The sequence below is a fragment of the Sebastes umbrosus genome, chromosome 18 (assembly GCF_015220745.1).
Source record: "Sebastes umbrosus isolate fSebUmb1 chromosome 18, fSebUmb1.pri, whole genome shotgun sequence".
Lineage (NCBI taxonomy): Eukaryota > Metazoa > Chordata > Actinopteri > Perciformes > Sebastidae > Sebastes > Sebastes umbrosus.
In genome coordinates this window covers 10,017,284-10,041,612 of record NC_051286.1, presented here as the reverse complement: position 1 = coordinate 10,041,612, position 24,329 = coordinate 10,017,284, and the positions used below count along the sequence as shown (strand labels likewise).

The following is a 24,329-nucleotide window of genomic DNA, read 5'->3' as shown; positions in this document are numbered from 1 at the left end:
GCTTTGACCACACCATCCGTTGCAGCATTGTTCCTTTTGATTTCAACCTTGATGCCATTTTTAATGCTGATGGAGACATGATCATGTATGGAAAGCATAGCGCCCAGCTCTATGGCAAGCTCCTCCTTAAAGCACAACCCCTGGCTTTTGCTAGCTCAAATGAATGCAGAGCATCAGTAAACCAGCAGCTAGATAATGGTTTTGCTCTTGAGACCACATTTGACAACAAGATGGATACTGTTCTGTCACTCCAAGAGCAGAAGACCAGTTTTAGAATGAAGTCTAAAATGAATGAGCATGCCTTTAATCAGGACATGAGTATTTACAACACTGCTGAGAGAACTGGAATTGAGGTTTCTGGCACCATCCTCACAAACATGCTCAATGCAGACTCCACAGAGAACCAGGAATTCACCATCTCTTCCTTCCTCAAGTATGACAAGAACACAGATTGTCAAATAATTCAGTTCCCTCTAATTGAAAATCTGCCCGCAGTCTTGGAAAGCATCAAGGGCGTTGTTGTGCGTGTTGCAGAGGCACTACAAGACTACATCAACAATGAGGAGATAAGGGCTAAACTTGAGGCTCTTCCCCAGTATGTAAGTGACTTTGTTTCTCAACTGAATTTAGAAGGCAATGTCGTTCAGCTGAAGGAGTATTTCAATGATCTTACCCAAGATTATGTCATCTCCATGGAGGATGTAGAAGCCTCTTTGACAAACCTGAAGGCTACTGTTGAAAAACTGCTGGCTGATCTCACACTTTACATCCAAAACTTTGCTGGTATGGTGAAAGAGATCATTGTAAGTGGCACCCTGCCTGAAACCCTTATTCAGAAGATCCAGGAACAGCTGAATGCCATTAACGAGCAGTATGACATCAAGGCATTGGTTGTGTATGTGATTGATACCATGAGGGAGATGATCCAGCAGATCGACTTGGAAAAACTCAAGGGCAGCAGCATCGCATTCCTGAGTGACATTGATTACAAGTATGAAGTCAAGGCCAAACTACAGACAATTATTAGTTACATGAAACAAATAATTGAGACCTTTGACATGCAGAAATTTGTTGTTGACCTGAAGGAGTACATTTCATCCATCAACTTTAAAGCTTACATCGAGAAACTCGTGAGTCAGATTCCCACAGATATTCTCAGCGATATAACAAATTACATCAAGGGAATGATTGAGGACCTTGACATCCTCGGTAAGATCAACACATTCTATGCCAAGATGAGAGAGTTGATTGTAAAGTTTGAGGCTGACAAAAAGGTTCAGGCTGTCTTGGAAAAGACTGTTGAGCTCATCAAACTGTTCAAAATTGAGGAATCTATCAGGGCTGTAGCCAACATGGTGAAGGATGCAGACATCCCTACCAAATTCTTGCAAGTCTTCCAGGGTGCTATTGACTACTTGAAAACAACTGAGGTTAAGGATATGATTGATGATCTGAATAAGTATATTGAAACAATTGTGCAAAAGCTGAGGTCATTGGAGTACAATAACGTTGTAGATTATGCCAATCAAATTATTGCTGAGTACACAGTTAACGTGAATGAGCTGATCAGGACTCTTGAAATCCCCCAGAAACTTGAGGCAACAAGAGATTTTGTCAACCTTGTCTTATCCTCTGTTAAAGGCCTTATGGAAAACCTGAGAGAAATCAAAGTTGCAGAAATGATTAAATCTGTAAAGGATATCATTGACACAGTTGTGCTTGACAACCTTAAGAGTTTTGCTGAATTTATAAAACAGGGAATTACAAATCTGGATGTCAAAGCTGAGATTACCTCTTATCTGGGCCTCGTGAGCAAATGCTACACTAAGGTCATCAACATCGTCACTGATATATTCACCAATACGGTTGAGATGATTAAGAGCCTGGCACCTGAGCAAAAATTCATCAGCGAGATTCAACAGATCATTGAAGGGCTCATTATGCAACTTAAGAAAGTTGAGTTGAATACGCCATCCTTCAACATTCCTCTCACTGATCTTGTTGTGCCGACTGTGAAGTTTAGCATGGATAAACTTGAGCAGTTTGAAATCCCAACACAGCTGGACATCCCTGAGTTCACCATCCTGGGTTCCTACACCGTGAACGCCATCACAATTTCATTTGATGACATCAAGCAGAGAATCATTGAACTTCTTGATTTCATTGGAAACTTTGAGATCAAAATGCTTGATGTGGATGCTTTCTTTGGAGATCTGACCATGAACTACCTTCCTTCAATGCCTGAGATGACTTTCCCAGAAATCACCCTTCCTGAGATCTCATTCCCTACCATCCCACAAGTTCCTGTAGAAAAGCTTGTCAAGTCTCTTCAGGTTCCTGAGATCACACTACCAACTATTCCAAATCAGATTATGATCCCATGCTTTGGTAAACTCTATGGTGAGATCAAATTGCAAACTCCCATCTACACTGTCAAGACTTCTGCTGAGTTCCAGAACTCCACTGATAATGAAATGACACCTCAGTTCACTGGATTCCTTACTTCCCAGGCCACATCTCCAAGTTTTGAAATTCTTAATTACAAACTTGACTCCACTGCTCGTATTGCAATCCCCAAAATGAGTCGTGTTGTCCTTGCAGAGACTCTTAAGTTCAACCACCTTGCTCTTGGAGTGGAACATCAGGCATCTGTAACTCTCTATGGCATATCAGCCCAGGCCCAAGGCAAAACTACAATTAAGGTTATCACTACACCTTACACTGCTGACTTCATGAACACAGCCTTTTTAACTAATGAAGAAGGAATGTCTGCCTCTTTCGATACAACTTACAATCATCAAGTGGACCTCTCTACTGTCAATTTCAGGAGTGAGGCCACTGTAACCCAGAAAGTAATTGCTCTCCAAGATGGCTACACCCTCACTCTAACAGTTGACAATTCAGGCACTGGCAAATTCAATGCTGATGATGGCACCCACAAAAGCAACTTGCAATTGTCACTCACTCCCAGCATTATGACACTAACTTTCTCTGGTGACACAGACTCTCCCATCTTAAAGATGAAACAGCAAATTACTGCTGAATCTGGCACCCTTTCCTACTTCAAGTTTAATATCCGCAATGAGGCAGAGACACCAGTCATTAAGAACAGTCTTGTTGTGGCAACTGGACATGCCAACCTTTATGATGTGAAAGCTGAGCTGAAAGCGAGCCATGACACAGAACTGTATGGATCAGTCAGTGGAGTCCTGTCCAATGGAATCAGCATTGTAGTCCGTCCGGTCGAGTTTGTCATTGAATTCCAAAACAAAGGAAATGGCAAGGTCACCATTTTTGAAAGTCTGATTGCTAAAATAGATCTGCAGAATGATTACTCAGCCACCTTCAAACCTACCAGCCAACAGATCAACACAGTAGCTGTGGCTCGTCTTAATCAGTACAAAATGTTCTACAACTTCACTGTTGACAATAATGAAAAGGAGGCTAGCATCTTTGCTAAAATGGAAAGCGAGGCAAATCTTGACTTCCTGACATACCCCTTCAGCATTCCTGAGATTAACCTGCCTTTTGTAGACTTCAATACTCCAGCTATCAGTGATCTGAACTTGTATGAGCAGACTGGATTGAAGAACATTTTGACTACCACTGAGCAGTCTGTGGACATGGATGCTAAGATTGTTTACCAGAAAAGCCAGGCTGCCCCCCTTGTTGATATGATGGGTCTGATCCAGATTCCCTCTGTGGGTAACTTGATCACAGAGCTATCTGTCAAGTCTGCCATCATTAATTTGAGTGTCAATTCTGGACTGTATGCTGATGATGATCTTGTGTTCCGCCTAGGAGCTATCACAGCCTCTGTGTTTGAGGGTCTAAAAGCCAAACTTGATGGCACAACCAGTCTGACCACCAAGAGAGGAATCAAGTTGGCCAATTCCCTGTCCCTTGAAAATCGTCACATTGAAGGCACTCATGACAGCACTCTCAGTATGAGTACTGAGACTTTTGAAACTTCCGTCTCTGTGGCTACAGTTGCAAAGATTGCCCTGCCTATACTCAACCTGGAGGTAAACCAAAATTTGGTTGCAGACACCAAAACCAAAGCAAATGCTGTCTCTACCTTGAGGATGAAGGGTGATTTCAACCTCCCTGTGATCATGGCTGTTGGAAAGGCCGATGCAGACCACAGTCTGAAGCTGGAAGGAAGCCTTGAGGATGTTTCCATGGAGTCATCTACTAAGGCCAACATGGACGGCACAGTGCTTGAAGACTATTTACTTTTGGGAGTCCTGGATAATGACATGAATCTGTATCTGAATAAAGATGGCCTACACTCCACCTCCAAGGTCATTGCTGATGCCAAGCTTAACCAAGGTACCACCAAAGTCATTGGCATGGATGTAAATGAGAATCTCGCTGTTGAAGCCTCCCTGAGCCGTGTGTATGCAGTGCTGAAGTATACTGGCAACAACGAGGCAAACCTGTTCAATTTCAACACCAACGGGAAGCATGTTGTCCAGGCTACCATTGATCTTGCCCCAACATCTTCCTTGACTGCTGATATTGAGATTGATATATCTCAGCCAAGCAGCTTAGGTGACTTCACCATCTTTGAGAAAACTGTTGCTGAGGTGAACGCCGCCAAGCAGAAGATCTCTACCAATGGCAAGTTTGTCAGCCCATTGCACACCACAAACCTGGCAGCGGTAGTAGACAGCGACGCTCCTGGCTTCAAAGTCACCTTCAAGTCCTCTGCCACCTCTGTCATTGTGCTCTTTGAATATGACATGGATGGTGAGTTGATCAAATTCCCTTTACGCATTTATCTGTTTTATGTGAGCAAGCATTGTTGAGCACTAAATCTTACAAAACATTTTTTTTAATAGCTTCTACTACTGTGAACTTTGAAAATGAAGCTCTGAACATGGTCAGCAAAGCTGTCCTGACACACGCTGACATGACCATCGATGTCAATCATGTCATTACCCAAGCCCTGAGGTAACATTCTGCATTTGTTTTACATTGTATGTTGAATAATTACTTCTGACATTCAAAGTTTAAAGTAATTAACTCCTTTCCTTCACATTTTAGGAGAAAGCGCCAGGCTGATGACGGGTAAATATTCAATCAACAGTTTCTCTACATTTTCGTCTTGATCATTTATATTAATGTGTATAAATCAGATTTCTTCATATTAAGTATCAGTTCAAGAATTAATCATGGATTTTTATTTGAAATGCATTCTTTCTCTTCCAGTTACTCTCGTCACACCCTGAATGTGGACGTCACCAGTCCTACTTTCACTGATGCGAACGCTCGTTATGCTGCTCGCAGAGATGGTATCACTACCTCACTATCTACCCCATCCACTGGCTTCCTGGGCCTTCAGGTCAATGGCAGAGTCCCATCTCAGATGATGGCAAGAGTCTATGGCCGTTATCCTGTGAGTATCACTAACATTACCTTTTTGATACAATGGCAAGCTAAATACCAAAATCATAATATAACTAAAATAATATTTTATTTTATTTCATTTTATTAAACAGTCTGCCCCAGAGGTTGATGTTGACATCTTGGTCATCAGATCATCTTCTAAGGATGCTGATAAGATGAACCTGCAGATTGCATACAACATGGAGGCACCCAAAGTAATGCTCTCTCAACTCAAGACAAGACTCCCTTCCATCATCTCTACATTCACAATGTTTGCTGACAAGTACCAGATCACAAGCAACATGGGAGAGTTGAAGAACTCTGTTGTTAACCGCATCAGTGAGGCCTATAATGCTGCAATCAACTACGACACTCAAATGAGCCAGCTGTCAATCTTCTTCAGGAACATCATTGTCCAGTACCAGAAGACTCTCCAGGTATTTCTGGATGCTGTTGTCAAGGTTTTGAGGGAAACCCAGTTCAAACTGCCTGGGTCTGATGAGATGACCACTCTCCCCGAAGCCCTGAAGAAGCTGACCAGCAGCATTGCTGCTATGCTAGATGTGGCCCTCCAGACTATCTATGACAACATGGAGGTCTACTATAACTCCTTTGTTGAGATGATCAGCAGTGTGAAATTGCGCATGCCAGTTGGTGATGCAATCACTGGAGGCCAGATATTGGATCAGGTCAAAACAGCTTTCAGGAACATCTTTGATGAATTGTTGGACTTTGTGAAAAAAATGGAGAGTCTTGACACAATGATAGAGAAGATTGGTGAGACCCTGAAGGCTATTGTTGAGAAATCTCAGGAGTTTGTTGACTCTGTCAAGTCTGACTATTTAGATGCAGTTTTCATCAACATCAATGTCCTCTATGTTAACCTTGTCACAGTCTTAAAGAATGTTGTCGATCAGATCTCTGCCCTAAATATGGAGCAGCTCAACAATTCATTTGAGTACATTATCGACATATTCATTTATGTAGTGGACCAGTTCAATAACACTGTTTATGGTTTCCTGCAGCAAGCTTCACTGGAGGCTCAAGCCAACTTGAAAGTTAGTGAAGGAAGGCTTGAGATTGACCTTCCATTTTCCTTCCAGCTGTGAGGAACCCTCACAGACTGAGGCCTAAGTCCATATGAAACACTACCATCTGTTCAAAACGCATGCTTGGAAGGAGTATGGACAATTTGCTCTTTAACCATATTTATAACAATGAGCTCAACAGAACCAATCCTTGCATTGTTTATTGTGTACAAACATTGAAAATGTAACATTTTACTGAAACTCACCTTCTTGCAAAGAGTGAAAAACATCAATAAATTACATTAATGCAATCTGTAAATGTCTGATTTCCTTCTTTGTGATTAATTTTTAGAATTCACTTCTAAATTTTCAATAAATGAATGCAACTGTTAAATCAAACTACACAGGGAAGGGTATTGCTTATCATCACAACACAGTTTTCATGAATCTCACTGAGTTAATTTAGTCGTGATTAGCTCGTTCATGTCTATTTAGAGCGAACAAGCGCGAACCCGTGGCTGACTTTCGTTGACTTAGCGGCCACAGGTGTCGCTGTTAACAAGCATTTCTGATTCTTACAAACAGTCCCTTTAAGTGGGCCTAATTAGCATGACCATCAGTACCAGAAATGAAAAGGAGCAAGAATTACCTAAAAAAGTATGGCAAATGTACTTACAGTTCAATGGACGCACACAACAGTCAAACAAAGGCAGTAACACCCTTTGTAGGCTACTTGTCCTTTACTTCTGCTCGACTGCTTCCGGTTCAACAATGGCGGCATTCTATAGATTAATAAACAAAGGAAGGTGGAGTTATGTAACATTATCCCCTAAAATCTACTAAATGTGTTATTTAAGGGCTGAAATTTAAGGTGTTCTAAACTGTTTGTGTTTTGGCCTTTGGATAATAATCGGATAATCGTTTCAAAACTTTCTAAACTGATGAATAACGACCAGATATTCCAAATTGAATTTTACAATCCAGAAGAAAGTCTGTTCCTGTGAGATAGGTATAAATACATCACAACCGGAAGGCCATACACGGAAGGGGATGTAGCTCAGTGGTAGAGCGCATGCTTTGCATGTATGAGGCCCCGGGTTCAATCCCCGGCATCTCCAGTGGAAATTTTTTTTTTCTGTCTAAATCCTGGCCATATGGACTTCTGAAATAATAGCTTACTCACTTACTGTCTGAAAAGCATAACTTTAACGTACATACATGCATAACATTGTACTTTTGTGTCCGTTAGTATATAACACATAATAGATGTAACTCACACTCTGCCTTTTATTTACTCCTCTACTTCATGTTTTTTTTTACATTTATCGTTTGATATTGCAATATATTGTTATTAATGTTTTATTGACACAACAAACATGAATTACTTCTTTATTGTTTTCTTCCATGGATGTTCTTTTTAAATATTTATATATTGTAATTTGATTAATGCATTGTATATATGTATATATATGTTTTTGTTTTTATTTTGTTCTTTTTTTATTTTTATTTATTATTGAATCGACGCTTTAGCAATATTGTTCACCTGACAGTCATGCCAATAAAGCAAATTGAATTGAATTGAAATATAGCTCACTATTCAATTGTGAGGGAGATCAAAGCTTTGGAAACACCAAGTATATGAAGAGACTGTGTTTCATAAAACAGATTCGGGGCTTAAAGTAATTTCAAGAATATATAGAGGACTTCAGGAGGCTGAAATAGCAAGTATTACCTACATGAAACAAAAATGGGAACACGAAACTAATAGCTGCATTCCAGAAGAAGTTTGGTTACAATATTGTGAATTTCAGTGGAAGATACCAAGCTCAACCTTATGGAGAGCGTTTGGCTGGAAGACTGTTAGTAGATTTTTTATTACACCTGCTGAGAATTCTCATCATTCAGGCTCTTCCAGGTAGCTAACCACTATCACCTGTTTTGGGCCTGTCCAAAAGTAAATTCTTTTTGGCATAAGATTTACACAGAATTAATTACTTAAAAACTTTGTTTGTACCAAATATAGTAATTACTATATTTGGTACAAACATAGTTTTTAAGTGGGACGAACTCCTGTTTGGTCTTCTACTTTCAACATCTACAAATTTTAAAACAAAATACTTATTTGGAATATTGAGTGTAGCTGCTAGAAAAGCAATTACTAAGAAATGGCTTAAACCAGATACCCCATCATTAGAGAACTGGCATGATAATTTATGAAATATTTGTAATGGAAAGAATTACTTTCTCAATGAGGCTTCAAGAAACTAAATTTGAGGAAATTTGGAAGGAGTTTAGTTTAATTTTTCTTTTTTTCTAAATGTAATTTTTTATTATTATTATTATTATTTATTTGATCTTATTTCACATGAAAAGCACCCCATGTTCTATCCGTGTGTTTTATATATTCATTGTAAAAAAGTGGAAAAGTTGGATCTCATTATATTTGTATCTATGTTTATGTAAAACCAAATAAAAGAAAAAAAAATGAAAAAAAGACTGTATTTTGCAGATTTTGCTCACACACAGACGTTAGTCTTTAATCCACATAAATATATTGATGCATTGTATATGAAAGCTAATAACCTATTAATTAAAATTAACTAACAATTACAAACTATTTTTGACAAAAAATAAATTTTTCGCAACAACGTATGGACTCATTTGTGAGAGGATCTGACATTTCCCATAGCCCCTAAACGCACCAGAAGTCCCCTAGTTACCCAGGTTACCCAGCGGTGGTTACTAAGGAGATCACAGTTATGTTTACTACAAAGATGTCCTCCCTGCTAGCTGCTGTCTCTCGGAGCTGCTCAACAAAATGACCATCATTTAAAAACAAGATTGCACTTTATCTGAGCACTAATAACGTTTTCCCTCTACGAGCTTCCTAAAGACTTCCCAAAAATGCAACTAAAGCAACTTAAAACACTACTAACACCCCAGGTAGGTAATGCTAATGCTAGCTGATGCTGCAGAGCAACATCAGTTTAAAACGTGTGTGACTGCGTAACGTTACATGTCTTATAACACTACCCCCGAAAGAAGCTGTAACGAAACACTAATTTATGGTCGTCAATTCGGCATATAAATGGTTTTACTGAATTGGTATTAAATGCAGTTAATTTTACAGTTACGTTACTTTGCTTTCTAGCAACTGCTGTGCGTTACTTGGTTGAAAAAAGTACTGCTAATACACCCCGAATTAACTAAAGACTGTGTCTTAATGATTCGGCCATAGTCTAAAAGTTGGGTTTTTAGTAATAGATTAATTAAATTAGCTTTAATAGTTAAAACAGATGAATCTTCTATGGAGTCTGGCCCCATCCCCTGTTGTTATAACTTCTGACTGTTTGTTTTCTCTGCCTTTTCTACACAGGATTGTGCTGCCAAAGTGACATGCATGACCTGGGCACCGAATAACACCAAGTTCGCAGTTTGCACTGTTGACAGAGTGGTGCTCCTCTATGATGAGCAGGGAGAGAGGAGGGACAAATTCTCCACCAAACCCCTAGACTCTAAGGTGAGACTGGAGGACAGTTAGGAGCTAATGTTGTCTAATACATACAGTTAAATGTGTTATAACAGTTTAAACCCCTTGAGATGAAGGGGAACAAACAGACAACAAAACACAACACAACAACTCAACAATGCAAAAGAAAAATTAAGACAAGGTCTGTCCTTTTCAAGATTCAAGATTCAAGCCCTTTTATTGTCATTGTGTAGTACAACTATTGGATCCTCAAGCGTCTCAGCTTTACAGTGATACCCAATTTATGCAATTCCAAGACTGTTTAGGGACCCTAAATGCAGAGATGCAGAAATATTCAAGCACACCATTTGAGAATAGGTGAAAATAACACATTTATACTGTATTAAAAAAAACTGCATGTTTTTTTGCCTCAAACTGCATGTGATTATCATAAAGTGCCTGTAAAGAAAGACTCGTGAGTACCCAGAGAACCGAGCTCTAGCTCTAAAACTGAACCTGATACAACCTCTGAAAGACAGTAAAGATAGTCTCCTCCCTGAGACCCATGATAAAAACAAGCAATAACAAAAAATATATACAGTAGGTTGTGTGTTGATAATAATCCAATGTAATCTTTTGTCAGTATGGGAAACAGAGCTATGTTGTCAATGACATGGCGTTCTCACCGGACTCCACCAAAATCGCCATCGGCCAGTCCGACAACATCATCTTTGTCTACAGAATTGGAGAGGATTGGTAATGTCCTGCAGCTGATTTCATGTCCCATATTAACAATGATTTGTTTGTTATCTACGTTGATGCATGCAAACAGATTTTTATCAGTGTTGTCTTCTCTCCTAGGGGGGACAAGAAAGCCATTTGCAACAAATTTGTTCAGACGGTAAGTAAACACGCGTATACACTTTGCTTTGGCAGCATATATTCTTGTGTTTAATACAATAATGTTACTAATTTAACAGTTAATGTCATTTAAAAGGTATTTTGGCCTGTAGGTTAGCATGTTCTACAGATGTTTTAGTAGATCTGAGGCCATGTAAGGCTGAAAAGGGATCCCAAATGTTTCATGAAGATGTCACAAATAACGCTGCGCATGTTTCATAGTTTAAGCTGCTGTTTTTGTCTGCATTTAATGTAATGTAATATCTGTGCTTTGGAAGTTATGGGCCGGGTTTCCTATGTAGAATTCTGACTTTAATTTCACGTGTCTGAACATCTATATTTTTCCCTAGTAGGAAATTTGAATTTCCAACTTTTTAACAATTTTATAATGCAACATGTTATTGACTGTATTGCAGAATGCTGTGACGTGCTTGCTTTGGCCTGCAGAGCATGCAATTGTTTATGGATTAGTGGATGGCAAGGTAAGTCAGCAACATGCTCTCACCTTATTGTTACAGTTTATATAAATGTTGTTCATGTATTATAGTTGGTAGGGGTATTACAGATGTATGAGCAGGATAGCAGGAGTGCTTATAGTTGTAGTCATGTCCCAACTTTCAATGGACATTTTAGTTCTCTCTGGTCTACTTTAAGTCGTGTCTAGCCATGTTGAAATCTGTTGAGGAAATACTAAGCACCACCAACCAGCCGGAGCACAGCCAACAGGAATGCTCAATAGAAAGAGATTTTTTGAAGCCTGAAAACAGAGCCATGAGGAGGTGCAGAAGTCTAGTATTCTCTCAGAACACTTGAATTACAATATGCTGAAAGGTTATTATGGATTTTTTTTTTAATATACTGCCTACACCCACTTTAAAAGCTGTTTTAGGTCAAATAATAATACAATTTTGTATGTTTAAATAAAGAATATTTTATTTCATAGGTTCGCCTCGCCAACACTCAGACAAACAAGTCATCAACCATCTACGGTACCGAGTCCTGTGTTGTCTCACTGGCATCAAAGTAAATGCATACTTATAATTATGACAGATAGTTGGTATGATATTCCCAAAATATTTGAGAGAAAAAAAAGAAGAAAAGCTGCATGCTCCTTCTCAAAATGTCATGCCAGAAATTATACACCTTTTTTTCTTCCATGGTACACACAGTCATTGTTTATTTGTTTGTCTTGTGTCAGTGTTTCTGGTAAAGGCATCTTGTCTGGCCACGCTGATGGGACAATCATACGTTACTTCTTTGATGACGAAGGCTCAGGGGAGTCTCAGGTACACACATTTACATTTACAAGATTAACACATTTACGCAACTTGGGATTTTACATGTAAGCATGTAAGAGATGATATAATTTCATTGATGTTTTAAATCAGACCTCCACAGAGAGGAACTTATTAGTATATCATGACTGAAAATGTCCTGGTATATGATCTCTAGAAAAGAGTGGGCCCCCTTATTTAGCACCACTTAGATTCTCTACATTGTTGCTGCAACATGTATGGTATACACTTGTTTTTAATATCAGACTAATAAACACCTACTCTGACCTAGGGTAAGCTGTTGACACACCCGTGCCCACCCTACGCTCTGGCCTGGGGTGCAAACAGCATCATGGTGGGCGGCTGTGACAAGAAGGTGGTGGCGTACGGCAGAGAGGGTCACGTTCTGCAAACCTTCGAGTACAGCCGCGACCGCACAGAGAGGGAGTTCACCGTGGCCGCCACCAGCCCCAGCGGGCAGTCGGTTGTGTTTGGCAGCTATGACCGGTCAGTATATGGTATTGGTACAGTACTGTGATACCTATCAGCTCAGGTACCACTTACAATACAGTAATGTTTCTCTCTCTGATATTTCCCCTAGGTTACGGGTGTTTAACTGGGCTCCCAGGAGAGGCGTGTGGGATGAAGCCAAGCCTAAAGAGATTCCCAACCTCTACACCATCACCAGCTTGGCCTGGAAGAAAGACGGATCACGCCTCTGTGCTGTAAATACCTTATCTGTCACATATTATTTTAATGGGTGGCACGGTGAGGTACTTCTCCATTGTCAGTGTATCACCTACAGTAGATGGAGTTTGGAGAAACAGACAGGAGTACCAGCACGGGAGCAAAGTAGTGTCCTGCTGTGGACGGGGCCGGCAGCAAAACAGATTTTAGACACCTGAAAAAAATCAATATCAGTTTAAGTGTACGTTATATTTAGAATATTTTCACTGCTTTACCTTTCCATCAGACAGGCCTTTCTGACGGGGAACTGAAGCTGTTATCTAAGCTCTCTTCAAATCCACCAGACTCCTCTGGCAAAAACAGTAATTTTACCTTGCAGAACACGGGAGTTGTTGGTCTACAGCTGCCTCGATCAGTTAGTTAGTTTGTGTTATTGTGTGACTTTGGTGAATCCGAACTAACCCTTTAAAACACCAAAGTCGCGTAATGACACAAACAAACTAACCGATCAAGGCAGCAGTAGACGACTAGCAACTCCCGTGTTCTGAGAGGTAAAATTGCTGTTTTTGTCTATGGAGTCTGGTGGCTTTGAAGAGAGGCGTCTAAAATCTGTTTCGCTGCTACTGCAGCAGTACATTGCTTTGCTCCCGTACTCCTGTCTGTTTCTCCAAACTCCATCTACTGTAGGTGATACACTGACTATGGAGAAGTACCTCATACAACCCCACTTCAAAACATCCGAACTCTCCCTTTAATGTATTCATTTATTGTGTGTGTGTCTTGACAGGGAACACTGTGTGGGGGAGTGGAGCTGTTTGATTGCTGCTTGCGGAGAGCCATCTATAAGAACAAGTTTGAGATGACCTACGTCGGTTTGAGCCAGGTAAAATTTCCAACCAGAAGAAAATGAAGATTAAGATATTTAATTATCTTTAATTGCATGAACAACGAACAACACAATCAGTAGAACTGAGGACCAAAATAAGCAATTCCAGCCTTCAATTTGGTCTCTGCCACTTGCCAAAAAACAGTCCAGTATCTCAGTTTCATAATTAAAGGTGGAATCAGCGATTCTTGGAGAGATTGTTGATATTTGTACTCAACACCCAAACAAATACCCCCTTCCAGATTTACTGTCCTTCTGGCTCCCACTGCCTTTCTCTTTATAAATGTACCCTGTCGTGTGCTTGAGCATTTATATTTGCATTTTTTTTCTCCTCCACGTTACTGTATTAATCTTTTCCTCCTCTTCTAGGTGATAGTGAAGAACCTCTCTACAGGAACGCGGGTGGTCCTGAAGTCCTATTATGGTTATGAGATAGAAGAAGTCAAAATCATGGGCAAAGATCGCTTCCTGGTGGCTCACACCTCTGATACTCTTCTGCTGGGAGACCTGCTGACAAATAAACTGAGCGAGGTAGGACTTAAAGGACCATTGTGTAACATTTCTTCAGTAGTATTTCCATTGTTCACTGCTTTGAACAGCTTGAATGAAATCCATTCACCTCCTCAAGGTTTGCGTTTACCCACCTGTCCTGTCATATCATACGAACACGCTTCCTTCTCACAATAAATGGAGATGGACATTTGATCTGAAGCCCTTGACTCTGCTGCCTTTCTTTCAGGTACCGTGGCCAGGTTCTGGGGGAAACGAAAAGTTCTTCTTTGAAAATGAATCAGTGAGTGCACACGTGAAGATTATTATTAAGAAGGCTGTTGTGGAGCTTTTCTCCTTGCAAATCAAAGACCTGTTGATCTACCTGTTGGTTTTCCAATAAATTTACAGCAGTGTTAAGATAGTGCTCACTTAGGAGCAATAAATTGTAGAATATAATCTCAGTCGGAGGTTTCATGGTCCTGTCATTTCTTGTGCCCCTGTTATATTTCAAGCTACTGTGTTTTACCTGACTGTGTTTTATGTTTCAGGTGTGTATGATTTTTAATGCTGGGGAGCTGAGCCTGGTGGAATACAGTAACAATGAGATCCTAGGATCAGTCAGAACTGAATTTATGAACCCTCATCTCATCAGGTAGGTCTAGCTGCACAAAACAAACACACCTTATCAAGTTGGTTTAGTAAGAAACAGCTGAGCAGGCTTGTCCAGTTCCAGAGAACTAAAGTAGATTAGTCAGATAGATATTACTGATGTATTGATTGTTTTGTTGAATGTCAGATTTAAAGCCACAAAAAGACAGAATCCAGGCATTTTATCAGCCTAAATTGGGGTGTCACAAATTTACAAGAAAATAACTCAAATATTCTCTGAGATTATAATGTCATACATTTATGAGTAGAAAAATCTGAAATTTACGAGAAAAGACCTCAAATATTCTCCAAGATTATTAAGTCATAAATTTACGAGGAAAATGAAAAATTCTCAGAGATTAAAGTTGTAAATTTACGAGAAAAAAATGGGATATTCATTGAGATTATAAAGTCATAAATTTACAAGGAAAAAACTCAAATATTCTCGGAGATTATTAAATCATAAATTTGCAAGAAAAAAACTGAAAAATGCCCTGAGATTAAAGTCGTAAATTTACGAGAAAAAAATTGGATATTCCCTGAGATTAAAGTGGTAAATTTATGAGCTCCGTCATTTTTTTTTTTTTTTTTTTTTTTATATACTTACAATGGCTCTAATCCCCCCAAAATGAATAAAAAGACAATTTTGCAGTGTGCCATTATAAAAATAGGCTATTCTATATATGTAAGCATTAATTAGGGGTTATTAAAACATACATTACCTATAATTACTATCTTTCTGACAGAAAGATGATGATCTTTCAAGACAGTATCTGTTTACAACTGGAGAATGATTGGAAGGAAATTGCGTGAAAATGTAAAAGTCCTTTTTACTCTTCCCCTGTAAGATGTATCTTTTTGTATAAACATATACAAATGCCAATTTAATATACAGTTCAAATACACTTGCTGCTAACACTAGAGTCATGATCGTTCCAAATAAACCATTTCCAGCTGTGTCCATTAGATGGGTGTATTGAGCTGTGCAGAAATTCCAGGTCTCATTACAGTGAGTCTTCAGAAGAGTCAGTGAGCCTCCAGCCTGCTAGTCAGTACACGTCCATGTTAAAATATTCAGCTCTGTCAAAAGTGTCAGGACTGACAGTCCCCGGGTGACTGACTAATGGCCGGCTGCAGGTTTCAGGATGCTCTGACTGCTCCTCGCCTCTGGCTGGACGCTGTGGCATGACAACACCATGATCAGGGGCATCCTGGGAGTTTAACAGCAGCTGAAGCCAATTATATTGAGCGGATGCTGGATTTTATACTTACATGTTGAATCAGTGACCACTGTCTTTTTTTTTTTTTTTTTACTAAAAGTGTGTTTGTGTGTGTTTGTCTGTGTAGTGTCCGACTAAATGAGAGGAAGCAGAGAGGAGTTGAAGACAACAAGAAGCTTGCATATCTGATTGATATAAAGACCATTTGTATTGGTAAGAATGAGTGTGTGTCACTGGGGTGTTGGTGGAAAGTAACTGAGTACATTTACTCAAATACTGTACTTAAAGGGGCTCTATGTAAGAATTGGAGATTTCTTGTTAACAGTGACGCCTGTGGCTGTTAATTCAACGACAGTCAGCGTTCTGTTGCTCCCGCTTGTGCTCGCACTACGAAGACGTGAGCGAGCATCGGTCCAAACAGTGAGGCGACACACACGAGACTGAACGTGATCTGCAGGCATCATGTTGATTAACATTAGCAACATTAGCCAGCTAAAACCACAATATCACTATATATTTCACAGGTTTGGCAGTAATGTTAGCTTACCAAACGAAGGTCCCTCCATAAATCGAAAGCTTGGCTGATGTTGATCCTAGTTTTCCCCTCCATTTCTAACCGAACATTAGCTATCGTTGCACACCGTTAGCCCTGTAGCGGAGATGAAAATAAAGGTACTTGCGAGGGCACATGACGTCACATCTGTTGGATTTTCCCAGAAAAAACGGCCCGCATTCTTCACATTAAAATCAGTCAACAGGCTGATAGAGGAGACCCAGAAAGTTGCGGAAGGTCAAATTTTTTAGGTTAGGTTACAACCTGTTCACATATTGGCAATAAAAAACTATTAAAAGATGTTTATATTTGTAAAAAATGACATACAGTCCCTTTAAGTACACTTTTGAGGTACTTGTACTTTACTTGAGTATTTCCATTTTCTGCTACTCCCATTTCAGAGGGAAATATTGTACTTTTTACTCCACTACATTTATTTGATAACTTTAGTTATTTTGCAGAAGATATAAAATATATTAAACTAATAAATGATGATGTATTATCATAGGTTAATATAAGATAAGATTTTATTGATCCACGGGGGTAAATTCCCAAGCTACCCAGCAGTATATAAAGAAATTAAAATTAGCCCCATCTGCAGCATTAAAGTGATGAACACGTGAATGCATTAGTAATGAGAATTGCATAATGTACTATACATGATTCTGAAATGGGCCATTCTGCATAATGAGTACTTTTACTTTTGGTACTTTAAGTATCAGTAGAATGCATGACTTTTACCTGTATTTGTATTTCTACTCTGTGGTATTGCTACTTTTACTAAAGTAAAAGATCAGAGTACTTCTTCCACCACATTCATTTTATTTAAATACAATATATAAGTAACCGCACAGCTACAGGTACGTGTCAAATCAGCTCAGGTCTTCCTCAGGCAAGAAAAGCAAACAAACAGAAAATAATAAAATGAAGCTCTTGTGGTATCCAACATCCCAATGAAATTTTATGGATGTGCACACGGCTGTTATAGCCATTTGTGTGATTAGAATACTGATTTGTTGCACTGTTACAGTGTGTGTGTGTTCATGGTAATGAAGGAACATGTCACCCAGTGCAACAGTGCGGCTCACTGATGTGTTTTTAATAGTTTTTGGGCAACAATGGAGCTTTATGGCACAGAGGAATATCCGGCTTTGGATACACACATTATTCTTGTTAGTGGGATCAATTGATTGTTGGTTTTGGTCTTTCAGTGGGATTTGTGAATAATAGAAAAAATGCAGAATATTGCCAGCCTCATCCTTAAATGCCAACAAGTTTTTGTTCCAAGGCAAGAACAGCTTGGCGAGTGAATTCTCAGTACCTGACCGTGTATTAGTGAGTCATCAGTTTTCATCAACAACCCTGTCAACTCGTGCAGATTAACAGGCTGTGGGTTTGTGAAATGCCTTTGATTGGAGAATGGCTTCAATCTGCAGCTTTTGAACACTGATGATGCTGCCATTATTATACCTTTCTCTCCATAAATCATGTAGAATATCTTGTTTTACACATTGAGCCAGACAGCTAGTTTTCACACTTGATATCATCAGCTGAACTGTATCATTTCCACTGACTGGGCCATGTTATTTTAATTAAAAAGTTGATGTATCAGCAGACGATCCCAGAGCAGGCAAGTTTTTAAAGTCGAGACACTGCTCACTGCTTAATATTATTATAAAATGACTGATTACTTGAATAAAAGGCCATTTTTAGCCAGATACATTGTCACACTGGCAGTCTGCCTGCTGCTCAGTTAACCTGTCCTTTCTTTCTCCCCTCAGTGGACCTGGCCGGGGGCTGCAATCTGGGAACCATCAGCCAACACTCCAAGATTGACTGGCTGGAGCTCAATGAAACCGGACGCAAACTGCTGTTCAGGGACAAGAAGCTGCGGGTGAGAATGAAAAACCTCCGCACCCTGAGGGATTGTAAGAGTGGAGACAATGGGAGAGAGGCCTGAAGCCAGAGAAGGCAGATGATAGAAAAGATGATGATTAGTAAAGTAGTAAGTCAAGTAGAAAAATCCCCACCTTTGTCGGGGCATGTCTAAAGTTATAGCCCCGTCCATCACCCAGATAATGTCTTGTGGCCTTTTGTGGAGACATTTCAGTCATCCAGGTGATATGACGGTATTTCAGAATAAATGTGGATGCACTTTGCCACAGGGGGCGCCATATTTCTCAAGAGAACTTCACACAGTAGGGATAAAACTTTTCGTGGAGCCATTGAAGCCGTGGAGACAAGGCAGACAACATAAGGTGCAAAGACGCAAGAAAACAAGTGCAAGGGGGCTTTTGATCCGTTTAGACAAAACAAAGTTTCCATGTTTTATTCTATCTATAAAGCAAGGAATTTTTGTCTGTCTGTCCGTCTTTCTATATGTCCTTTGCATGTCTCGAGAACCGCTCATCCAATCGACTTCACACATTTGCGTCTAGATTGATTTTCCGCCATTTTGGTTTTTCTGCTACTCCTCCCACATATTTTGAACAATCGTCAAAAGTTTGGTACAGAACGTCTCTGGACCAAGCTGGAACATGTTACTTTGTTTGATTTTTGATGTTCCACGCAGATTTGCTCTAACTTGCCATCACCGTTGGTTCAAATGCTGAGGGCAAGGCTTATATTACAAAAAATGTCATATCTCCTGAACGCTTTGTACTATTGGGACCACATTTGGTGGACATGTGTAGATATGATGTCTGAGTGATCATGACAAATATGGTGCCATTTGGCCAATAGGTGGCGTTGTAGCAGCATCATCTAACTATAAAGGAAGTATTCTGACTGTGTATGTGTATATGACTGCCCTTCGCCTATCTCGAGAACCCTTCGTCCAATAGACTTCACACTTGGTGGGTACAGGGAGCCATACCACGGTTCTCAACAATTCCCAAGCAGAACTTCTGGGAGCCAAGCAATCGGCCCGTCATGGATGGGCACGCCCTCTGAACGGGTACTGAAAATATTTTTTCTGGTGTGTTATGCCGTTAATCGTCTTGTGACTCCTCTGATTTATATTTCCACCCCAACAGTAGGAGGTAGTTCCTACTGTACCCTTCAGGTTGGGTCATGGTCAAATGGACCTAATTTTCAGTGAAATAACTATGTTTTATTGCATTCAAAAATGCAAACATTTGCAAAATAAATCATTTTGTTATCTTTTTTTCCTATGAAGTCAATAGAATGGACGGTTCTCGAGATATGCGAGAAGACACCTTGGATTCCTTGCTTTATAGTTTTATGTTAGTAGTTTATAGCTTACTATAATTTGATTTGGCATATACTTGGTTGAATACCTGAAATCATAAAAGCTCCCTGAATCATTCTTCATTGTTTCAAAATGACCAAATACACATTTAAAAATAGAAATAACATTTTTCAGTGTTCATCACTCATTGTTGTAGTCACAAATTCTACATCTACAGAGTCATACAAACTGTAAAGGTCCTCCTGGAAGCTGGTTCACAACATTTGAGGTTTGATCACACAGCACACTGTAATAACTGAAAAGCACAGCATCGCGTAATCCTAGAGTTCCTTTGTTTTTCTTCCTCGAGTCCTGTTCCACCTCAATACTGAAACCAAACAACGGTTAGAAAAGGTCTCAGTTTTGGCAGCGCTGAGATTCACAGCTTTTTTGAGAAGCTCGGATAGCTGCTGTCAGTTGTTGCCCCGGGGTAATGAAACAGTTTGATGTCAAAGCCCTGGGGCAAAGACATGGAGAACTCTGGTAATTGGGAATCCCTCAGTGGCTTCAAACTTTTTGCTGCACTCTTATATATGTATAAATGTAAGCATTTGGTACAAAAGGAACTTTAGCAGGACAGATTGTGAAATATTTATGTATGTGTTAAAGTGGCTTCGGAAAGAACTCCAATAAGCAAAGGATGGAAAGTTTGAGGGTAATTAGAACCAAAACAATAATCTGTAAAGCTAGTATGACATGGTTCGTACCAATGGATTCCTTAGGTTTTCTAGTTTCATATGATACCAATATCTTCACTCTAAAACTGAGCCCGCTATAACCTTGAAGACGCAAGCTGCATTAATACGTTAAAGAAATCAGTGGCGTAAACATGTTATTATCGCGTTAACTTTGTCAGTCCTAGTTCAGATTCACCACAGTAACACAATAACACAAACTAACTAACCGATTAAGGCAGCGGTAGACCAGCAACTCCTAGGTTCTATGTGGTAAAATTACTATTTTTGTCAATGGAGTTTGTTGACATTGAAGAGAGAATAGATAACAGCTTCAGTATTGCTTCAATATTCTAAATATAGTGTACAAACTGATATTGATTTTTTTTATTTGTCTAAAATCCGTTTTGCTGCTGCCCCCGTCCACAGCAGTACATTGCTTTGCTCCCGTGCTGGTACTTCTGTCTGTTTCTTCAAACTGGGGGCGTGCCGACCGTCATCTACTGTAGGTAATACACTGACTATAGATAAGTACCTCATACAAACTACCCCTTTACATGGATACAAAAGCAACTGTCTGTGCTCAACAGACTGAGAAGGATTTATACTATTTCACATATTCTGGATATTCACATTCATAGCACATATTCACTGCACTTCCCAGCAGTAAGAAATAAAAAAAAGTCAATATCATATGTTTCTTTAATTGAAACTTGCTTTCAAGTGAACTTATCAACAGGCTGCTCTTCCTCATTGCTTTAGAACTTGGCCGGCTGAGCTCCAGGGTGAAACTATAGACGCAGCATTATTAAAAATGGTGGGGGGGGGGGAGATATTAAGGTTGCTGATTACAACAGCGGGCGGTCTCTCCTACACACACACATACATATTAAGTGCTGTGGGAGCCACTGTAGCTTATAGAATCTACATAATCTCAGCTCATCAAGTGTATAGTAGAATAGATTGCAGTGTGAGTATTCACATGGAGCTGCTGGGAGTTAATCAACTTTGTTCAAGCCACATAAGAGTTAAACTAAGCGATGTAAACTTTAAATTTACAAGACGGGATCGTAAAATAAGGACAGTCACTGTGTTTACTGCTAAATCTGTCTTGCTTATATGATAGTCACCAAAAGCACTAGCAAAATCAGCCTTATTTCGTCCAGAAACATAGTGGATTACTGGCTTTTACATCTTTCTATAGCAACCTAGTTATCTGCCAATGACCTCCAAAGGCTCTCTAATATCCAATTAACATTTTGCAATAGTTAAAAAAATGATTCGTCATCATATCTATTCATTTAACGTGAAGCTGGTAGACCAGCAACTCCAGTGTTCTGCGGGGTAAAATGACCGTTTATATCAAAGGAGTCTGGTGGTAAGCTAAGCTAAATAGCTTCAGAGTGGTATCAATCTTCTCATCTAACTTTCAACAAGAAAACAAATTCCTCTGATAAGGTCAGACCATCGTTTATTATGAAATTAACAAATTTTCCTTCCTCCTCAGCTCCATCTGTATGACATAGATACCGCCGTGAAGACCACGCTGCTGAGTTTCTGCTCATACGTCCAGTGGGTGCCTGGCAGCGACGTGGTGATCGCCCAGAACAGAGGAAACCTCTGCATCTGGTACAGCATCGACAGCCCAGAGAGCATCACCATGTTCCCCATCAAGGTGATTGATTTGTTCCCTTTGTTGTTGTGTCTGTGTATCTGTTTGTTCTCCATCAGGTTATATATTTACATGACTGAAAGGGTTATAAAATATGTGATTCCACAATAAAATAGGGCAAATATTGGCCTTTTTCATCTTTTCATCTGACCCTCATGTCTTTCAAACAGCATCAGTTTGTAAATCACACTTTCCATAAAATAACTGTAGTCTCCAAACCCACGTTGAGGGTTAGTTTGTCAGTTGTAGTTCTCCTTATGATGAGTTAACTACCAAAACAACTTGTTTTAGTAAATGTACTTAGTTACATTTCACCACTCTCTAACTTTAAATTGGTTTCACTTGTCTTTGTCAGGGAGACATTGTGGATCTAGAAAGAGTCGAAGGGAAGACGGATGTGATCGTGACGGAGGGCGTCAACACTGTGACATACACACTGGACGAAGGCCTCATCGAGTTTGGTACTGCTATTGATGATGGGGATTATGACAGGTAAGTTTAGACTACTTTGACAGATACTAGACAAAAAATCAGCCCATCACTGTCGTCATTGTGGAGTTGAACATCCGTCCGGCCTCCTGACTACTTGCTGCTTTCCTGGGTCAGAGTCCCCGTCACAGCAGGGCGAGCAGAACAGGCCAGATGTCCTTTTATCCAGTAGCTTCCTCCAGCTCTTCTTGAGGGTTTCCTCAGAGCTCTCAGGCCAGCTGGGAGGCAAAGTCTCCTCAGTGTGTCGTGATTTGATCACCTCCAAAGTGATGCTCTCACATCGTCCTAACTGACCTCTCTCAGTTTGGAGGAGCCGCAGCTGAACTCTTCACTGTAGCTCTGAACTGTGTCACACAAAGCCGACCACCTTTAAGAGGACTTTGGTGACTTGTACTTGTATTTCTGGTAAGAGAATGACCTCCGGTAATACAGGGCATCTTGATAAAGTGTTAAAAGCATTACAAAAAGGCCTTTGAAGGTATTGAAAAGTCTTACATTTAATTTACAAAAGTCTTAAACATTTACTCTTGCTTGCTGTAGGCAGTTATATTAGTTATACAATTTTTTGTGACCGATTGTGGGCTAGATAGATGGATGGATGGATGGATGGATGGATGGATGGATAAATAGATAGATGGATAGATAGATATATAGATAGATGATAGCTGGATGGATAGATGATATATAGATAGATAGATAGATAGATAGATAGATGGATGGATAGATGACTGATGGATGGATAGATGATGGATGGATGGATAGATGATGGATGGAGGAATGGATAGATGGATTGATGGATAGATGATGGATGGATGGATAGATGATGGATGGATGATAGATAGATAGAAGAAGTTTGTGACCCGAAGTTTGTGACCCGGCAGCCATGTTGAGATCAGTTGAGGAAATACCAAGCACCGCCCACCAGCCGGAGCACAGCCAATAGGAACGCTCTCTCTGAAATGACCTGTGATTGGCCAAAGTCTCCCCGTCACCGGCTAGATTTTCTAAAGCCTGAAAACAGAGCAGAAATCTCGTTCTCTCTCAGAATACTTGAATTACAATATGCTGAAAGGTTATTATGGAATTATTGCCCAATGATGCCAAAAACATTCTGCCTACTGAAGCTTTAAATTGCATTCTTCGAGGTATTAAAAAGCTCTTGGATTTAACTTGCTGCAGAAAGCCTGTAAGAGAACAAAGACTGACTGATTAAGAAAGAGCTTTGTCTTTGACTCAACTGCCTCCTCACCGGGGCTCTGTGTTGGCGAGAATCTGGCGATACGATACGAATCATAATAATGATGACAATCTCTAATTGGTGGCTATTTAGAGGGCTCTGTATTTTTACATTTGTGTTTGAGTTGTCATGTTGTCATACTGCATGTCACAATTCATCTGTGTTGACAGAGCCACGGCATTCCTTGAGACTCTGGAGATGTCACCAGAGACTGAAGCCATGTGGAAGACGCTCAGCAAGCTGGCTCTGGAGGCTCACCAGCTGCACATCGCAGAAAGGTCAGCAAGACGCACACACACAACCTTGCAAGCTAATGTCCGACGTGACTCTGAGCTAATTACATTCTTTATCAGTCTTCATTGTACACGAGACTTATCTTTGTGACTGAAGAGAAAGGAGACAACAAGGACACCTGGAATGAAAAAGCACACTTTTGGACACACGTATAAGTGCACGCAC

The 24,329-nt window shown here is 39.9% G+C and overlaps 1 protein-coding gene and 1 non-coding gene across 2 annotated transcripts in view; both read left to right on the top strand.

Moving 5' to 3' along the window:
- The first annotated feature begins 7,465 nt into the window (after positions 1-7,465).
- Positions 7,466-7,537, top strand: trnaa-ugc. The gene has a single exon. It is a non-coding gene; the product is annotated as a tRNA-Ala (tRNA).
- Positions 7,538-9,164: 1,627 nt separating this feature from the next.
- Positions 9,165-24,329, top strand: part of ift172 (intraflagellar transport 172) — a 39,754-nt gene continuing 24,589 nt past the window's right edge. Inside the window, exons 1-18 of the mRNA XM_037750644.1 lie at positions 9,165-9,362; positions 9,796-9,939; positions 10,532-10,644; positions 10,750-10,789; positions 11,205-11,270; positions 11,732-11,811; positions 11,987-12,074; positions 12,355-12,569; positions 12,664-12,787; positions 13,537-13,632; positions 14,005-14,166; positions 14,375-14,428; positions 14,676-14,779; positions 16,123-16,208; positions 18,330-18,442; positions 21,980-22,147; positions 22,500-22,636; positions 24,041-24,148. Of these exons, the coding sequence (XP_037606572.1) occupies positions 9,324-9,362; positions 9,796-9,939; positions 10,532-10,644; positions 10,750-10,789; positions 11,205-11,270; positions 11,732-11,811; positions 11,987-12,074; positions 12,355-12,569; positions 12,664-12,787; positions 13,537-13,632; positions 14,005-14,166; positions 14,375-14,428; positions 14,676-14,779; positions 16,123-16,208; positions 18,330-18,442; positions 21,980-22,147; positions 22,500-22,636; positions 24,041-24,148 (1,937 nt within the window). The 5' untranslated portion in view covers positions 9,165-9,323. The remainder of the gene's footprint in view (positions 9,363-9,795; positions 9,940-10,531; positions 10,645-10,749; positions 10,790-11,204; positions 11,271-11,731; positions 11,812-11,986; positions 12,075-12,354; positions 12,570-12,663; positions 12,788-13,536; positions 13,633-14,004; positions 14,167-14,374; positions 14,429-14,675; positions 14,780-16,122; positions 16,209-18,329; positions 18,443-21,979; positions 22,148-22,499; positions 22,637-24,040; positions 24,149-24,329) is intronic.